Here is a 16,034-nt window from a genome sequence, read left to right as displayed (position 1 = left end):
ACAGGCACCATGAATGGGAACAGCGGACTGGAAAGAAATCCTGGATCAGTGTCATTCCAGTTCAATGTGGTCCCACAGTGCATCATACACTACTGTTCAAAAGTTTGGGGTCACTTAGAAATATCCTTATTTTTGATAGAAAACACTTTTTTTCATTGAATATAACATTAAATGAATTATAAATACACTCTATACATTGTTAATGTGGTAAACGACTATTCTAGCTGCAAACGTCTGGTTTTTAATGGACTATGTACATAGGTGTATAGAGGCCCATTCCCAGTGTTCTAATGGTACATTGTGTTTGCTAATAAAATTGGTGAACCCACACTTTTGAACGGTAGTGTACATTTTCTATAAACTTGCTTGGTATTTTCACTCAAACGTTCCCTTTTCCTTGCTCATCCTTAGTATGTGAAGAATGTAAAGAGGGGGTTTCGCCATCATTGTTTGTGCAGGAACTTGTGTTTGCAGTTTTTGCCCCCGAGGCCGTATTTAAAAACGTTCACAGCCACTGAACTTTTACAACAGAGTTACATAAGAACACCAAAATGCTCATCGCTCCCTCTCCTAAAATCTCACACAGGTTGCCTTCTTCTGGTGTTTCTCAGCCCTTCAACCATAACCCCACTGAGCGAGCTGCAGCGTACTGGACAAAGTGTACCCGTGCCTTGAACTGTTCTCCAAACAACCCCCATTTCCTTTAAAGGATCAACTTCAGCATTCTCTCCGATGAGTATGTCTTTGTTTGAAATGGGCACAGTACAGTCGGAGTCAGATAAGACACAGACTGTACTTTGTTTCATGAGATTTATTCTCACGTTCATGATCGTTTTTTTGAATCTGCATACACTCAAAGGAAGCCTAAGGCTGTCTATCATTGTCCATCACCTGTTCATTTCCATGTTGGTCCATGTGGACCTACACAGATGAATCACAGCTCCACAGTTCCAGTTTGATTCCTCACAGAACTTGGCCCTTCAGCTTTTCATAATGATGTTGTGGCTTTTAATTTGTAAAACCAGGAGTTTAACCTCCAACAGGTCCATGCCTGACCAATCAGGATCAATGTTGTTGGTGATGACATTAAAAAGAATTGGACCTTCCTCAAATTTGTGGGAGAAAGACAGATATTGTGATTCACAATATTCACACGGTGTGCGTCTGCTAAAATGGTCCGTGTGGAACAAAGATCCCTGCACTGAACAGACTGCGCCAGATAGGAATTAAATGAATACTCGAGGCAGATTTTTTGCCTCAAGGAATTTTTGTAGAACCACGGTTGGAATCAAACCCAGGGTTTGCTGCAATGGCCTCTTTGCCCCATGGGACGCCAGCTCTACCAACTTATCCATCAAAAATAACTGAGCACCAGCAGCTTCGACCGAGTGCTCATTATGGTTCATGTGTGCAGTACAAGGACAACACCCTGAAAATGCCTCAACTTGCAAAAAAGGCCTGATCAGTGAATCAACAGTGAGTCCTAAAATAAAAAAACAGTGTACATGTGGGGAGGGCCAGGGCTTACAGTGCTCTGGCCTGGTTTCGACTTGAGGCGGCACATGGCTGGCAGGCAGGCGGGCAGACAGAGAGAGACAGAGGACAAAATGTTCCTGATGCAAGTCTCTTTATAAGCCCTGAATCACTGTCCAGCACAGGCGGAGAGCGAGAGAGGGAGGGGGAGAGGATGGATGAGGGAGATGGGGAGGGTGATGCCATCCAACATACTGATGCACAGAAATGTGCTGATGTTTTGACAACATCACAGCCAATTTCTGTGTGTGTGTGGATACATATATATATTTGTACTTGTTAGCTCTTAACGCTGACCCTGTCAGGACCAGTGGTTCCTCATCGAGCCCAAAACCTGGTTCTAATGAGTTCTAATCAGTGCATCATCTGAGGAACTGGTCAAGTTTAGAGGTAAGATTTGGTATCAGTTGGTTATGGTTGAGGTGAGGCATAATGCTCCGTTTAAGCTAGCCAAAATGCGGCGTGTTAAGAAATCTAAAATGGAAAACAGCGGGACTCCTTTCTCTGATCAATTCCTACAACAGCAAAACGCTGTTCTATGTTCAGTGCATGGGAACTTTGTGAAAGGGAGTGCCTTCCTAAGGCAGTGCTGGATAATCTCTTTTCAACCCAAACAAAAGGCAGCTGTGGGGGCGGAGCGTCGCGCAGCAGTGAGGTAAACACAGGACTGACAAATGATCGGGTCGAAGTGTTGCCAATGATTAAACGGGATTGATGATCTGGTCATCTGAAGTCTTTAAGAGTATCCAGACAATATACTACTGCTCAGTAGAGCTGGAGTTTCTTTGCTCCACACGACAAAGAAATCATTAAAAGTGAATCATTTTGGTTTGTGGACAAAACAAGACGTTCGAGAACATCGTCATTTCCAGGTTTGACTAACACTGATCAATGATTTTTAAAATTTTATGGATCAAAAGATTAATCGTGAAAATAATCAACAGATTAATTGATTATGGAAATAATCGTTAGGTGAAACATATCCGTCAGTCGCTGGACCAGCTTCCATACTCTCTGTAGGTGTTCCTCTGTAGATTTTGAATCTCATGGTTGAGCTATGCATCATCACTATGACGTAACCGGCTCTCTCCTAACTTAACATGCTCCTTACGTAAGTAAACATGTAGCATGAACTGTATCAACTCACATCCCTCCTCTCCCCCTCCACCCATTCTTTACAGCCACTAATCCCCTCTCTGCAGCAGATGACAGCTTTTCCCACTGAACCAGTGCGAGGACTCTGGTCCGGTTACATAACATGGTTTTCCATCAGGCCACAAGAAAACCAGGCCAATGTGCAGTGGCGCGCTAACTTGCGACACCACCTTCTGAGCACTTCGCCGACTCGCACAAGGCCCGAGAATCGAGTGGCGTGACGTCATCGACGGAGAATGGCGGCAGCACTGGAGAGCCAAGTGTCCAACAATAGCTTCAATCATCGACGGAGGGTTTTGAGTTCAAACAAAGACGGGACAGACATTCCGGGTCACTGAGCAAACACTTGGGGGCTCATTGATATGCTACAAGATGTTTCTGCTCTAAAAAGCAAACTAAGACAATCGTACAGTGACACTTTTCTTACACTGCAAAAACTCACTTATTAATGAGGATGTTTGTTTTGGGGATGAGGGGAGGGGGGTCCCACTGATATCTGACACAATATGTGCTCAAATCAGTCAGGGCTGCAATGATTCATTATCAAATAATTGGTGTTTCCATCACGATAGACCAGTAAAAGACGCCCGATTGTTAAAATGAGTCTCTAAAGTAATGCTAAACTTTAAAAACAAAGGCACACATACGCTGGTTATTTGTAGCGCTGCTATTTTCGTTTAATAAACAGACCGCTCCAGTTTGACTGTAGGCGCACTAACGCTGCTAAAGGAGCTAACGGAGCTAGCAGGTAAAAGGTGCTTGGACTCTGGTGCTGCGGCTCGTAAATGTGATGTCACGCACCTTTTGCCGGACAGTTGTCATGGAAACGTGTCATGCGTTAACCAGCACCACAAATAATCAGTTTCAGTGCTTTTTGCGCACTCATTCAGCTTCTTATTATCTTATTATTCACTGAATAATTTTGGTGTGTGGACATTTGAGATCATTTTTAGGTTTGATCCAAGTTTTCAAACATGTTATGGACCAAACAAATAATCAAATGTCAAAAAATGGTTGTTAGTTGCAGCCCTAAAAAGCCCAGTCAGGCTTAATGAGTAAAAGTGACTAAAACTGAACTGTGAATCCAAACCAGGCTGTTTGCCCTGAGGTGATCAGTGTTCCAATGAAACTCAAAAACCATCATGTTCCCAAAGGTGTGGTGTCGCTTCGCCTTCAGCTTTAAATCACACTTTGTATTTACTCAATTATTAAAGGACAATACGTGAACAACGTGTGCACTTTATATTAATAGCAGTCATCTTGTTAACGTTATCAGCGGCTTAGGACTGTGTCTTGACGTCAGCGCTCTTCAAGAGACACTTTCACTCTTTTAATCCTGATTCTTAGACAGTGGAGGAAGTCAAAAATGTGGGCCAACGTGATTTCATGGCTCAACGGGTCAGCGTGAGAGACACAGTCAATCAAATCATTATAGTTTTAGAACTTGAAATTGAATGGTACACCCACTGTCCCTTTGTTTGCTGCTGCAATTAAACATTAATATTGTGGCAGATTATTATTTTTTGTCCAGAATATATGTATGACATCATGCACAACAAAGAAATCCCACTTCCTGTTTCAGCCTTGACCTACTGTACTAAACATGTAACGAGGATTAACATGTGTTCAGGTGAGACCTTTGTGTCACAGCAGCTTTTTACACTGACAGTTCTGCTTCGCTCTGAAGCTCAATGTATACTCCTGCTTGAAGTGCTGTACGTCGGTTACGGAGACCCCTCTACGTCGTCTCCAGCTGCACAACATATTTTTAAAGTGATTTTCCTTCTAAAATAAGGACATTTCTAACACCCACATTTTGTAGTTTAGTTTGAAGTATTAAAGGAAGTTGAACGTACCTGGGAAGCAAAGAGGTCCCTTCATTGACTGGTTGGATTTAAAAAAATATATAAGGAGAGGTTGGAAAAGGTGGTGGTCGTCACGCTGCACACGTGACTTGGTCCATCCGCACCTCCAGCTGGAAGGCGTCTGGTCTGTCCTGAGGGTTGACTGCGAGCATGTCCTGGAGCAGTTTCTTCACGTCCTCCGACATGGAGCTTCTGGCTCTCTGAGGGATGTGGAGAACCATCTTCGGGTTCTCCAGCAGAGCCTCGCCAACCGGTACGATCTCTGTGCCCTGCCGTATGTACGTGCCCAGCAGCTCACGCTTGGACTCGGCGTCGATGAATGTGATCCGCTCGAGCATTGCCCAGATGATGATGCCCAGGGCGAAGATATCAGCTTTGGCCGTGTAGTGACCCTCCCACACCTCGGGGGCCATGTAGAAGTCTGAGCCACAAGCCGATGACAACCAGTACTTGTTTATGTTGTGGATGTTGTTCTGGTTGCTGCCTCTGCCAGCTGCTCCTGCTGCCGGGTGCTCTTCGCTGATATTGCGCTTTAGACCGGCACAAACTTTACTGAGGCCAAAGTCGGCAACTTTGAGAACAGGTGTGCCAGATTTCTGTGAGATGAGAATGTTGTCTGGCTTCAGGTCACGGTGGACGATGTTGTTCTTGTGGAGAAACGCGACAGCACTCGTCAACTGACGCATAAAGCTGCGGTTCGTCTGCGGATCGGGCCGCCGGGACAAGATGTACTGGTTGAGGTCGCCACCCTCACAGAACTCCATGACGAACCAGAGGTAGCACGGCTCCTCCGGGTAACCCAGGATCCGTTCCCCTGCAGCGTGCAGATTAGACAGGAACCAGATTAGTGACTTGATCAGACATTAGCATAAATAGTATATAAATAGGTCTATAAGTATTTATAGTTAAACAACACAACAATGAATCATACACAAGTCCAGTCATGTGCGACTACAGCAATACTTTTGCTACCAATTCAGCAGCGTTTGACTTGTTTATTATTTACAGAAGCCATGTCTTGTGGTCTGCATTTCTTTGAGTTTTGATGAATCCTCGGAAACAGACTTGTTTATAAAGTATAAGTTAACATTAAAATACACATTTGAAACAGTGTATGCAACAAGGAGAACTGTGTATAAACATGTCGTGTTTATTTTTTAAGGCAATGATAAATTGAAAGATTCATGTTAAAGGGAAGAGACATTAGACTGGACATGAGGAATTTTGCCTATTGTTGCTGACATTTTACGCAGGGCGTGTTGAACCCACTGTTCTTACATGCTCTGTTGGGCTATCACTTTTAATCATTCTGTCATGAGATTCCACATGTCATCGTAAAACTCTCATTTAGCCCCTGGCACATTTTATTACCTGTTCACAGAAGCTGTTTTGCTAACTAACTACCTGAGTTTTGAATCTGAGCCCAGTGCTGACACGTTTATATCTGAGGACGTTTCAGCAAAGAACGGTTTACGCCAAGAACAAAACTGTTTGTTCCCACTTTCCCATTATTATATTTTGCGGGATATGGAGGGGAAAAGTTGGTTAGTGAATCCAGAGAATCAGGTTTCACAGTCATAAAACGGCATGATTTGTTGTGAAACAATTGCAGCTGTCAAATTTCCTCCTGAGGAAACGTCGTCGTTATCTGTGCTTACATTAACAGTCGCGTCGTGAGCTCATAAACTCGGCTGTCTCAATTCCACTTTCACTTCAAACAGTGTCGTGGAAGGTTTTAAATGTCTAACATTTGCAGACGTCAGCAGATGAACCTGACCTGAAGCTCGGAGGTCTCCTCAAAAAAACCTCAGCTGATCCAGACACACAGTTCACCTTTTTATCACTTCACATACATGACAACAAGAAACCACTTCAGTACAAAGTGTATATGGAAAAACTAAACAAGATGTTTTTCAGAAAACCTCAAAGATGTTTATGTATAAACATTGGGGTAGGGCTGCAACGACTACTCGAGTGATTCGAGTAACTTGAGTCCAAAAATGTGTTTAATTCCTATCTCGTGAAAGTGTGGGACCATTTCTCGCTTAAACAAGAAGTCAACAAGGTCCACTGCAAACTACAACTGGCGTAAACCACAACAGCATCTGAGCCCAAAGCATCTAGTTGCTAACACTGCCGGCTAACGTAAACATTGCTGTTAGCTGATTTAATGTAGCTTACTGGGGCTGCGGCTATCAAATCTTTTTGTGATCCAGCATTCTACTGATTGTTCCTTGTTTAATCAAGTAATCGGATTTAAAAAAAACGAATTCAAATGTTTTTTGTTGTTTTTTTTCAAAAAAGAAAAAAAAAGAATGGTGTTTTGCATCCTCGATCAATCAAAAAAGAAATTGGTCAAATATTCAATAGCTGCAGCCCCAATGCACTGAAATGAAAACTGTTTGACAAAAACCTCTCTTCCACCACCAGCAACCAGAGAAACCTGGTTGTCAAACTGTCCAAACAGCATCGCTCCCCCCACACGACCTCCACTGAAGATCACTGCAAGCTGTTGTGCCACCACTGCTGACTTTACACTTTCAAAACTAGGTCACATGGACCAAGACTAAACATAAAAAAAGACAAAACTGTGGGAAACCAAGTTTTAGAAATCCACAAGCCTTCACAAACAATTTAGCTAAAAATCCTACCAACACTAGAAAAGATGTCAGCTCAAGATTAATATTTTACTTCAAGAGTCTGAATGGTGACACTTATATAACAGCTAGTCTATTATAAGAAAGTGAAGGAGGCAAACACTGCACACTGATTCAGTCATAAACATGCTTATTTTAGGCAAATAACACATTACCACCGGCATTCTTACGCTATATTTGTATATCATGAGGACAGAAGACACAGTCACTATCTATTCCTATTTCCACATTATAATAACAAATAAAGTCAAAAGCAGGCCAAACTGTATTCTTATATCCCAAAGTGAACTGTGATATCACTGTTTATTGACCAAAATTCCAGTCAACAAGCAACGGGTTAGCATGTCACCAAGTAGTACACGGTGTTCTTTATGAGCTCAGAGCTACACTGTGTTCCCTCTCATTGTACAGGAGACGTATGGCAGCGTCTCCGACAACAGAGGGCAACAAAGGCACTCAATGACTGACTGCTTAATTACAATTCATTACAATAAATTTAAAAAAAGCATTAAAAACAAATTGGATATAAATATCTTCAAGCATCTTACAGATTATGGCTGATGATGCAATTCCTACATCACATAATGTAACCACACACACATACACATAGCATAACATCACAGAAGAAGTCCACAAAATAACTGAAACCTGGGCCAAAGACTCACCAAACTGGGGAAAATAATCACTTTTTAAACTTTGTCAAGTCGGATTTTGTTGAGTTTAGTGCAAATATCTCACCAACCAATCACACGGGCAGGAATAAAATGCATTTAAACAAAACATCACAGTCAGAAATGACCAGCTGTCGTTCAAAGTGAGCATCAGAATGAAGAAAAGATGAGTTAATTGGCTTTGAATATGCTGTTGTTTGTAGGTGGTCTGAGTTATTCACAGAGGTCTTATCTACTGGGCTCTCCGCACACAAACACCTCTAGGGCTCTCAGACTTGTTGATGCCAGAGGAGAACGACCAGACCAGGTTTAAATAACCAACAAAGTCCACTTGTTATGAACCCCCAGGAATAATAGTAGCTGATGTCTGGTATGATGGCTCATGAAAGTCCTCATAAAGCAGACATACCAATACATACAGAAGACCAATGTTCTACAATCTGAACCCTGGAGATGATGTGGAACAGCAGCAGAGGACCCACACTGGGTGTGACACAACACTGTTACTTAACAAGGCTCCATCAGATTGGACGTCACTGAAATCAACTACTTCTATTTATGCCTTATGAGACTCATTGTTTGTTTACCTTCAATTGAAATGGTTGTTGCTTGAGACTTTTGTTTCTATTATTGAATATTACTATTGTCATTGGTGTTATGACAATTGCACTGATGTGGTATGAGACTTTGTGTTGTTTACATGATTGTGTTGACTGTCATTACAGACTGTTGTCTTGTTTGTTTTACATTGTTTGTGTCCTTAAACGTGTGGAAACGTTCAAGGTTTGTGTTTGAGGACCCCCAGAAAACTAGATGGTGCATCCCTTGATAAACACATCAGGTGTCGTGTGCGTGAGTGTGTTTTTGCAGCTTTGTTCTGTGTGTGTGTGTGTTTGTGTACCTTTGAGTGACGTCTCCACCAGACGCAGGTACTGCTTGGACCTCTTGTTGCCGTGACTCATCTTCTGGGCCAGGCCACTTCTCTGCAGGACACACTCCTCCAGCTGCACCACATTCTGGTGCCGGTTCTCCAGGCTCGTCAGGGCCCAGAACTCGGCCAGGGCCATCTCCACGTTCTCCGGGGCGTCGCACTGGAGCCTCTTGACCGCCACCGTGGCTCCAGTTTTTCGGGACACAGCCTCGTACACCACCCCGTAGCTTCCCCGGCCGACCTCCCGGATCAGGTTGTACCGGGGAGACACCGCCGAGCCGGGCTTCATCCGCCCATTCCGCAGGAAGCTGACACAGAAATACTCGTCGTCTTCCTCCACGGAGTCGGTGTGGTGGTTGTTGTTCTCCACCATGAGCGAGCGGAGGACTTTGCCGGCGGCTCGCCTCATCTTCCCGGCCACACTCCTCCTGCAGCCTCGCACACCCCCGCTTACCTTTCTCCTCTTCTTCCCGTTGCAAATTTCCATAACTTCTTCTTTTTTTTTGTTGAAAATAGGCATGGTGCGTGTTTATCTTTCATTACTTTAACTCGGGACTATTAAAGTTGGCCGTCGTTCCGCTCTCTTGTTTTCTTGTCTTTCTTCGTAAAAGGTTCACGGCGTTCGGACGAAACTCACGAGCTTCACTAACAAAATGTTCCAGAAGCTCACGAGAACAAACAGGGAACAGGGGGCGTGGCCTCGCGCTGATTGGTGGAGGAGGGGGAAACAAAACAGCTCGCGCAGATTCCCACAGGGCGCACGAGACGAGGATTGTCTTTGTTTGTTCGTTTGTTTGTTTTGTTATTTTCGTTTTTTTGAATAAAATCAAACTCATCAGTTGTGGTCAATCGAACGTTGTGTTGAACTGGATTAAAAAACCGTGAGATTATGAGAGGAGAAGTCCGTCTGTGTTGACTCCTCCCACTCCGTGCCAAACCGGTCCGAGGCAGCGTGGACTGACACGAGCGAGGACAAGGCACGTGCACACAGGCATGTACTGAGGAGCAGCAACAGCATAGCATCAGTTCATCACACACGCACACACACACACACACACACACACACACACACACACACACACACACACACACACACAAAGAGGGAGACCCTGAAAGCATCATCAATGAGCGTCATCACTATTATTAATATTATCACTTTGTCTTTATTTTCAATTTTAGGGCACAGTTTTTTGGCAGTCTGCACAAAGCCCCAATACTCTCCCCATCCTAATCCCTATCCTAATCCCAACAACAATAACAACAATAAGGCTGTAACAAGTTACAATACAAGAATATATACACACTATGGCAGGGGTCTCAAACTGGCGGCCCCCAAATCAATTGCTTGTGGCCCACCAATTAATATCAACTTATAATGAGTTTAGAGCCGAAACGATTAATTGATTATTAATCCATTACCAAATTAATCGTCAATTATTTTGATAATTCTGATTGTTTTAGCTTCTTAAAGGTGCCATATGTAAGAATGTGGCCAAAAACAGTTACTACATTCAAATTCAAATGACCAAGGTCTTTTAGGTTTCGTTTTCTGACGTAACTGGCAACCCGTGGTTGCTCGGCAGCTGAGACTCTACAGACTGCAATGATTGGTAGATGGCGGTAGGTGGCGCCACATGCCAAAACATGATTTCAAAACATAAACACGATTTGCAGTCTGCAAAATATTTTTTTTTAATGCAAATATCGATCGAAAGAGTTGCGAAACGAATAGAAAATGTAGTCAAACAAGTCCATAATACTAATATAATAATAACAATGTGGGACATGTGAACCATTTATTGTGAAATATTGTCTCAAATATAGCTATTCTGATATCATTTCCTTTCATTACCTTTTAAGGTATTACCCAAGAAAAAAGAAAAAGAAAATTATTTATTTGCATTTTTTATTATTTTTATTTTATTTCCTTATTATTCTTTAATTATTTTTTTATTTTTATTTTCAAATTAGACCCTACAGTATTTCAGATACAGGCCTCTACCAAACGGTTGAGACGTCTGTTCATAACAAACCTGGTTTGCTTAATTCATAAATTACAACATTCACAAGTCACCTTAAGTGTTAGTGAGTTCAGCTTGATGCATTTTCCAATGAGATATAGTGACTTAAAGTGTAGTTGACCAAATGGTTGAGTAGTACCTTAAAGCATTGGTTCACAAAGTGAGGCCCGCGGGCCAATGGTGGCCCACAGAAACATTTCTGGCGGCCCGCAATGAATTACAGTTGATAGTTTTAATCCAGGAGCTACTAAGCTTGTTAAATGTTTATTGGACATTACTGGATACAGAACAATAAGTGTAAACTGTAGAACTGCAATCTGGTCATTAAAATTATTACAAATGGGATTTCTTTCTGTTTTGTTTCCTTTGACCCTCAGGTATCAAAACTTTGAGAACCCCCGCCTTAAAGGGTTAAACTGTCCCAAAACAGATTGTTCCTGTTGTTTTCTTGACTGTTTCACTTTCACACGACCTTAAAATCCTTGCATTTTCCTCCATGTTGTTCATCAAATATATCCATTATCCAAATGAAGAAATAGGAAGAGGATTTGGAAAACAGAATTCTGACATAAATCTCAGAAGTCAGGCTGACTTTTTTTCCTCAGAATTCAAGCTATTTTTATTCAATTTTTAATTCTGTTTCCAAAAAAAAAAAAAAAAAAAATCATGTGAGCCTAATCCTCTTCCACAAATAGTGGCACAAATGTATTCAAAAATAAACTTGACCATAATCAAGATAAAAACGGTCCAACTACATATTTGTACAACTTACGTACAATTGAGCGTCATTTCCCCAAAAACGAACAGTATTTCACGACTTAGAACAACACATAATGTAGGTTCACATGATAATCAGGGATTATGCCGTTTTAGATGGAGCTGTGGAGCATAAACCCATAAAGACACTGTCTGACTGTGTCGTCTGTTAAACTATCACAGCTTAATACTATTCTTTAAACCCAGTGAACTCTGAAGTTTACTTTTCCGAGAGCCCTGCAAAAAAAAAAAAAAAAAAACCTGCGCTGTCAAATCAAAACAAGTCACGCTTTTGTATTATTCAATCCCATTGTAGCATTCATTGGCCTGCATACCAGACCGGCTGGACGTGGAGAGCAGACCGACCATTGTCACAGCTCAGTGGAAGCTCAAACTTCATTTGTGGCTGGAATCAAAAGGGAGGAATTTTACTGAGGCTCAGGCGACTGCGCTGCAATCAGCAGGAATCTAAACCGAGCATTTGTTTAGGTTATTTAACTAAGTTAAAGATACTGCAGAAGGAAAGCAAGCAGCTGCCAGGACGGCAACAATTTCTTAGTGTTTTCCATTAAAAGTCAGACTTTTATTCATCAAAAGAGTTGCAAAATGAATAGAAAATATAGTCAAGACACTGACAAGATTAGAAATAATGATTTTTATTCCAAATAATAATGTTGCCCTTTCGTCAAAGAACCAGCAAAACTGTTCTCAGCTGTGCTAACATCATTGACCGAGGGTTTTCTAATCATCCAATAGTCTTCTAACACCATTAGCAAACACAATGTACCATTAGAACACTGGAAATGGGCCTCTATACACCTATGTACATATTCTATTAAAAACCAGTCGTTTACCACATTAACAATGTATAGAGTGTATTTATGATTCATTTAATGTTAGAGTCATTGAAAAAAAGGGCATTTCCTTCAAAAATAAGGAAATTGTGACCCCAAAACTTTTGAACGGTAGTGTATATTTAGGAACTTTTAGGCTGGCTGGGCTTAAAAACGCAAAAAAATGAACCCACCCTCCAGAGTGGAAATCTAAAAAAAACGCTCCACCGTCGCGTTCCCGTCTAAAGGGTTGAAAACGCGTAAGTGTGCTCTGAGCTGCTCACGCTGGCTATCCTCCCGTCCTACGCGTCGACGTCAGATCCATGTGCAGCACAGCCAAACAACAACAAACAACGATGGATTATAATCCATCAGTCGGACATTCAAGTTGCCTTAGCTGCTACTTCGCGCTACTAGAGAGAGAAGTAGAAGGAAGTTGGAACGCTCCTGGTGTTGTTGTATGGCAGTGTTCCACAGTGCCACCTAGCCACCTGGCATGCATACTACAACTAATTTCTCACACTTTAGCGTAACCGCGTGCATGCAGATTTCCACCCAAAGACGCTCGTCTAAACGCGCAATAAAAAGTGGGAACGCAAATTGTAATTCACCCATTCACATGGTGACTAAACCACTAAAACATGACTGAGTCTCAGTTTTTCACACTTTGGGGACTGGTATGGCCTCCAGAGTCCCAAATATAAGTATTAAAATGATTAAAAAGTTGCATGATATGTCCCCTTTAAGACTTTTACTTATTATAAAAAGTGACTTCAACTTCCAATAAAGTCATTTCTTGTAAGATACTTAAAATATATAATACTTATAAGGACCTTTTTAAGGGACCCCAAACTTTTGAACGGTAGTGTAGTTAATTGTTGTGGTTCATCTGCAAATGAGAACACAGCTCTTTTCACACATGCCATCTTTATGTCGACGGTACCAGGAGCTTTTATTTTGAAATATTGTCACGAATACCGTATAGTTATTGAACCATCAATTTCAAGTAGTGAAAATAAAAAGCGTCACCCTCCCTCAGGTGTCTGCAGGATTTCTGAACGTCAGTGATCCTGCTGAAGAAGAAAAAAGGTGATTTATGTTGTGATTTTTGACGACCTCTTTTGTGAAGTCATAAAAATGCTCAGGGAACAAAACAGCAACACGACGCTTACTTTTTATTTTATTTGCTAATAAAATGGAATAAGATGAAATACAAACACTTTGAGCACTGTCCCAAGTAAAACAAAAATGTGTTCCAAATCCTTTGAGTCAAGGGTGAATGTAGATTAAAACACATTCTCACTCTTAATCTCTCTCTCTCTGTATCTAATCTGCTCTTTGACTGGTCAAAGTCTCCTTGAAGGAACCTCACATTCACTGACCCCCAACCCTCAACATCAAGTCACAATGAGTTACTTCTGTGTGTTAACTACATTGTTCCACGTCAACACAGACACTTTTATTGTGAAATATTGTCACAGATCGTTGCTGTGTCATCCTTTGACGATCAGAGGCCCCCAGGTTATTTCAGATTAAGACCCCTGGATTAAACAGTCATACTGAGACCCAAACATATATAAACAGAGTTTTTCCTCCATTTTACAAAAACTATACTATGGTATTTCTTTTTGTCTTTTGTTTATTTTATATTGCTGTACCTGTCTGCTCCTGACGTCGGCGCTATAACAACGAGTGAGTTTTTCCCTCTGTGTGGGATCGATCACGTCAAATCTAATCTAATCTCCACACAGAGGGAGAGTCGTTTGGATCTGATGGACTTAACCAGTGAGTGAATTCACTGAATACACTCTTAGAAATAAGGGTTCTAAAAGGGTTCTTCTACAAGGGCTGAGGTTCTACCTGGAACCATTTGCTTCTGAAAAACCCTTTTCCCGAAGAAAGGGTTTTTCAATGGTTCTTGGTAACACTAATGGTTCCAGTTTTTGATCCACAGAACCCTTTAAAACCCCTTTCCTGAATAAAGGGTTTTAAAAGGGTTCTTGGTGGAACCCTCCATAAAGGTTCTCCTATGAGGACAAGCCGAAGAACCTTATATGGTTCTACTTAGCACTTTTATTTCTAAGAGTGTAGTTTTCAAAGTAACGGACGTTTGTTTGTATTTAAAAGTTACGTACTACTGTTTTAACACTGCTTTTTAGAGCTGAAACAATTAATCAAAATTACTAAATTAATCGTCGACTATTTAAGCTTTTTTTCATGATTAAAACAAGATTTCTGATTGTTTCAGCTTCTTAAATGTGAATATTTTCTTTGTTTCTTTGCTCCACATAAACAAAGAAATCATCAAAACTGAATCATTTTTGGTTTGTGGACAAAAACAAGACGTTCAAGAACATCAGTTTTTGAACATTTCATGGAACAAACTATTCATCGGTTATGAAAATAAAATAGGTGAAATGCAGGTATATGATATCACTGAAGAGAGACTCTGTGGAGGCTATAATCTGTTTATGTTCTACTTTAACTGAACGTACTGAAAGTCTCAGAGTGAGATTACCTGTATAAATAAAAAGGTTGAGTGAACGCATCACTTCTTATCCAGCATATAAACTCTCCTCTTTATAAGAGCTCATCTGGGGCCAAAGTCCAGACACGGAGAGGAAATATATGAAGTAAAGCCATCATCGACAACACGATAGAGCGACTTATTCATCATTTTTACAATCACAAACATACGTTCGCTAAAAAGTTTTGAGCTGCAGCCATAAATATATGAATTTAACACGCTTTTGTTCAACAATATTGGACAACAGAGTCCTATTACCTCGTTCGTGTTTGTTTGTATTGATTCTTCCGGCTCACGTTTTTTTTGTAATAAATTGCAACCTTCATTCAAGGACAGTGTTAAGTATTCGGGCGGTTTAAGCTTCACCTGGAGCTCTGAGATGAAATGATTCTGCGATAATGGTCAATAACTTTGTTTTGTTGAGTTTGCAAATCTGCGATATATCGCCGGCAGCAGCAATTAAAATCTGAGATTAAAAAAACACTTTCCGACATTTGTGATCGACCGTGGAGGGGAAGGGCTCGGTCGTCATGGTTAACCCTGGCTTTTCAAAACTAAAGTTAGTTAAAGTTATAGTTTTCTACTTCATTATCATCAGTGAACGGATTTTAAAGGCGCATTATGTGATAAATCTAAAACTGGCCATAAAATCCTCCTAATATGTCACAGAGACTCAGGAATAATGTTCATATAACAAACTGAACTCACCAACAACAACAGTACAGACAAAATATTTGCATTAAAAAAAAAAAATATTTTGCAGACTGCAAATCATGTTTTGGCATGTGGCGCCACCTACCGCCGTCTACCAGTCACTGCAGTCAGTAGAGTCTCAGCTGCCGAGCAACCACGGGTTGCCAGTTACGTCAGAAAACGAAACCTAAAAGAGAAATTCGGTATTTTGAATTTGAATGTAATCACCGTTTTTGGCCACATTCTTACATATGGCGCCTTTAAATGAGTCTCAAAGTGAAGACGGTTCTCTTATAATCATTATGATAATCATTATCTTATAGTTTTATTGTATGACCTGTTTATTTGTGTTGTTTTGATATTTTCTACAGTATTTTATTGTTTCTTCTTAG

At 41.1% G+C, this 16,034-nt stretch overlaps 1 protein-coding gene across 1 annotated transcript; it reads right to left on the bottom strand.

Moving 5' to 3' along the window:
* Window positions 1-4,624: 4,624 nt before the first annotated feature.
* On the bottom strand, window positions 4,625-9,360 carry stk35 (serine/threonine kinase 35; the record flags this gene model as incomplete). The annotated part of the gene is made up of 2 exons (XM_083895150.1): window positions 8,783-9,360; window positions 4,625-5,367 (listed from the first exon to the last, which is right to left on the bottom strand). The coding sequence occupies exons 1-2, from the start codon at window positions 9,330-9,332 to the stop codon at window positions 4,625-4,627; spliced, it is 1,293 nt and encodes a 430-aa protein (XP_083751276.1). The 5' UTR covers window positions 9,333-9,360.
* Window positions 9,361-16,034: the final 6,674 nt, after the last annotated feature.

This window comes from Microchirus variegatus, assembly GCF_963457635.1.
Source record: "Microchirus variegatus genome assembly, chromosome: 9".
Lineage (NCBI taxonomy): Eukaryota > Metazoa > Chordata > Actinopteri > Pleuronectiformes > Soleidae > Microchirus > Microchirus variegatus.
The sequence above is the reverse complement of the archived record's forward strand: the minus strand, read 5'-3'. Positions and strand labels throughout refer to the sequence as shown.